The sequence below is a fragment of the Atta colombica genome, unplaced genomic scaffold, assembly GCF_001594045.1.
Source record: "Atta colombica isolate Treedump-2 unplaced genomic scaffold, Acol1.0 scaffold254, whole genome shotgun sequence".
Lineage (NCBI taxonomy): Eukaryota > Metazoa > Arthropoda > Insecta > Hymenoptera > Formicidae > Atta > Atta colombica.
Window position 1 is genome coordinate 584,571 of NW_017259353.1, and position 4,410 is coordinate 588,980.

General features: G+C 29.8%; 1 protein-coding gene across 1 annotated transcript; it reads right to left on the reverse strand.

Annotated features, from left to right (window-relative positions):
* Positions 1-38: 38 nt before the first annotated feature.
* On the reverse strand, positions 39-2,542 carry LOC108689052 (ran GTPase-activating protein 1). The gene is made up of 5 exons (XM_018195653.1): positions 2,289-2,542; positions 1,475-1,894; positions 626-1,404; positions 339-563; positions 39-260 (listed from the first exon to the last, which is right to left on the reverse strand). Exons 1-5 carry the CDS (start codon positions 2,392-2,394, stop codon positions 39-41), a joined length of 1,752 nt encoding a protein of 583 aa, XP_018051142.1. The 5' UTR covers positions 2,395-2,542.
* Between the last annotated feature and the right edge of the window lie 1,868 nt (positions 2,543-4,410).

Consider the following 4,410-nt stretch of genomic DNA (forward strand, 5'->3'; position numbering starts at 1 on the left):
TATAAAAATAAATAAGTATACTATAATTTTCCGAAATTTTACGTAACTTGAATACTATCTAAAACAGCTTTGAGAGCAGTTTTAGAATCTTGAAATGGATCAATTACATTTGCGCGACTAGTCTTTATTGGTTTCTCTAGAAATACCTTCAACATACTCCTTGTTTGTGTTAAGAAATAATCTCTCTGAGCAATTTTTTCCAAAGCCTTAAAACATCCTTCCAAATTCCAATCGATTTTCCCACTGGTTTTATCCTCACTCTAAGAAATGAATGATTGTTAATCACTTTTTTGTTTTGATGTATTTTCTATGTTTAAATAATTCTTAATTTTTCTTACTTTTATTAAACCAAGATTAACTAGTAATGCATTATTGAAATTTGAGATTTGATTAGTCTCTACAGCATAAGAAAATAGTTTTGCGTATAAAGCATCTGACAAGGATTCTGCTTTTATTCTCACATTCATGTAACCACTGTCACATAATGCCGATACTTTCATAGTTATCCGTAATAGTTCTTCTATATATTTCTGTTCTACTATATTGCTTTGATTTGCTAAGTTCTGAAATAAGAAATGTACTTCATTAAAAAAGAAAATAAGTACTTGTACACATTAATACGTACCGTTACATAGTCGATAAAAGTTTGAACATCGCCTTGTAGTAGCAGCAATTTCTCACCTATTGGTGATTTCATGAATTCTGCCACTGTTACTACTGTACTTCGTGCAATATTATTTTGTTCCTCGTTATCTTTGTCACTTACTTCATCTTCATTATTATCATTTTCGTCTTCTTCACTCTGTTCATCCTCATTATCGTCTTCCTCCTCCTCATCCTCAGTATAATCCTCATCCAAAGAATTCAATGCATCAATTTTTCTCAATTTTGTAAGAATTTGTCGAAGTTTTTCGCGTCCTTCCGTTCCAAAGCAATTACCATCCAACTGTAGATTTGTCAGAAGAGTTTTATCGTGCATGGCTTTAGCAATAGCATTTCCAGCATCCATGCGTAGTTCATTATTACCCAAGTCCAGATTTCTAAGAGATGTATGATTGCCATGGATCTGTAACGCTTCTGCTATAACTAAAGCCCCTTTAGTCTTTAATAAACAATCTCCGAGATTTAATTCCTCCAAACCCCGGAATATTGGTAAGGCTTTAGCAAGAGCCTTGGCACCTTTTAATCCGATCGTATTATCGTTCAAATTTAACACTCGCAAATTAGGATTGGCAGATAAACCTTTCGCAATCGCCGCGATACCCATGTGGTATATACCGTTCTGTTGCATTACAACTTCCTCCAATGTTTTCAGTCTTTCAAATACAGATGCTAATGCTTGTGCGCCCTCATTCTCTAACCGATTTCTACCAACGATGAAAACTTTCAGTGTAAGTGGCATGCCTATAGTAAAATTTCATTCCAATAAGCATTTAGAGTAAATTAAAATAATATAATATACATAATATCTGACCTTCGTTAGAACTATTTTCATAACATTTCTCCAATGCTTTAGCTAACATTTTTCCACCTGATATACCAAGACCGTTGTTATTCAATTTCAACTGCTGAAGTGTATAACATGGACTTGATGCCAACAGATTTGCTAATCCTTCAATACCGATTGGACCAAAAGCATTGTCGCTCAAATCAAGTTCAGTAAGTTGACTACTAGCAATGCACAGTGCCGTTCCTAGATACTCCAACGCTTTTGGGATTTCTGTTTTCAAACGACCAGTGAACATATCCTTCCATAAAGCTCTCTTTAATGGAGTTCCTTTCTCTTTCAATGCTTCCGCTATAACTTCTGCGGCTGGTGTACCCAATGTGTTTCCTTCCAAATCCAAATATTCCAAGCACGGACATGCTTTAATCGCTTCCACCACTTGAAGAGCTGTATAATAATAATTTATATATTTTTTTTAGCTGAATTTCTTATATATTTCAGCTTTTCTCGTTTTCTTTTCATGTTGAAGAGAAAGAGAAAAGATAAATCTGTGCAAGAAGTTCAACTAAAAACAGACCTTGTAAGAAACATAAATAAATTCATTGATAAATAAATTTTCTAGCAGTAATAAAGAAATATAAAAATAATACCTACTAATAAATATTTAATTTATACATATTTGTAGACACATATACAATTAAAATACAAATTTATGCAGCGAATAAAATTTCGTAAAACAATAAATTGTATCAAAATCAAGGAAAATTGCTTACATAATTATTTATAGCTTCGTGCGCTTTATACACATAATGAGAAGATACAGTAAAAAAATTCTAATTACCATCATCCGCGGTGTCCAATACGAGCGACTGACCGGCAAATGAGACTCCCACTGATTGTCGGCTTACATCTTTCAATTGCTCACCAATCTCGCCTAGACTAAACATGTTGCGCGTTTGCAAGTGTCACAGAAATTTTGTCAAATGATCTTGATTGGCGATCCTAATATAAACTGTGATAAACACCGATAGATTGTCTCCTTATTGATATCGTTTTATTGCTTCTCCTGTAGTGCGTATGTTTTGCCAAGTGGTAAAAATGCGACGAGATTGCATGCGCGGGAAACCAATGCCAACCTTTGAGTCGAGTCAATCGGGCACCGAAAAGAAAATCTCTATAGTTACGAACGTACAATCTGTTCGTTCGCTTACACTTTTTGCACTCAGTATCTTCGCTTTCTTTCTCTTTAACAATAAAAATATATATATATTTGTCTTATTTTAGTGCAATTTCAATGCAAAAAATTTTTGGAAATTTTGAATAACGCAAAGAGACCTAATGTTAGTTATTTTTTTTTGAATATTTAAAATGACTATCATCAATTAGTTCACAATTCTTCATACAAAATATAAACAATTTCTAAAAACTTCGTTTAATTTATTTATTTATGTCAATTAACTATGTAAAAATAATTATTTAATTAAAATTATCTAGATTCAAATCTTTTTAATTACATTTTTAAATTCTTTGTATAAAATACAAATAACTTTATAATTGTTTACAAACTTATCAGCTATAAATTCATACGATTCGCATTTGCAAGGTGGATCTAAATTAACTTAATCAGTAATTAAATTATCAAGTAATATTTTGTAAATGTAAACAGAATGATTAATTTTATTAAAAAAGGTTTTATTTAACAAAAAAACGACGAATTATGTAAAAATTTTTAATTTAAACTATTTTGTTGGTTGAACTATAATTGCTTAAAATTTTGCTAAAAAAATCGCCCATGATGTATTTTATAAATAAAAATTTTTTTCGCATAGCAAATCGAGAAAAATTATGTTTGGAAAAGTCAAATAACATCATGGAAAATTGTAAAAGATATATATTCACGGATAGTAAATAAGAAAATTTTTTTCAGTGAGTTTCGGAATGCAATATTGTAAAAAGTAAGTTATTGCTCTTTTATGCAGATCTGTAAGTAGATGATGATTTGCAACGTCGGTGCCGAAATAAAAAATGTTAGACGTGAATGTATGTATAAATAATAAAGTAACATTAGATATCAATATAAAATTAATTTCAAATCATTTTCTCTCTCTACAATGAATATTACTTAACAAAGAATATTATTAAAATCAAATTATTAAATTAATAAAATAATACATATTGATTATTGACTAGAAATAAGATGCATAAAAATCAGTATTAATATTAGGATAAAAGCTTCAAGTTTATTGGAATGAAACATGTAACGCAATAAAACATTATTTGTTATAACTAATTTCACATTTTCACATAAAGATCTTTTTTCTCGCAAATTTATTTATCAAAAAAATATTTTGTATCCAAAAAAAAAATAAAGTTACAGTTACTGACTGTAACAATTGCGAAATAATTACATAATTCATTGAACATTCGAGACAGAATCATTTGATCTTTTAATTCCTTTAAAAAATCCATGTATTTATTGTTAATATGTATGGAATATCAATAAACAATAAACATAGGATATGCGAATTCAGTTTTTCTCAGATGCTAATAAAGATGCTTTATTACACTGAATGCTGCTTTTCCATAAACTGGCCACTGTGTCTGTTTATATGTATGTGTATGTGTGTATGTGTGTGCGCGTGTGTATGCTTATGACTTTTTATTATATTAATATATCATAAATATTTTTTCTTCATTAATTTGATTCTTTCAGAATAGGAGATGTATCTAGAAATATTTTTTAGCTTTTTCTATCTCGTTAGTAAAAAGTTTACATCTGTAGCATATTCTCGCTATGCATTCCATTTAAAAATGACACGTTGCAACATATTCTAAATTTGTGAAAGAGCACAGAATATGAAGCATGAAATCAAATCATATATTTGAATCCATAGCAAAAAAAATGACAAGCTATTATTAACAGAGGAAATGTTTTTTTTTAATTATCTTTAGGCAAGAGAGTA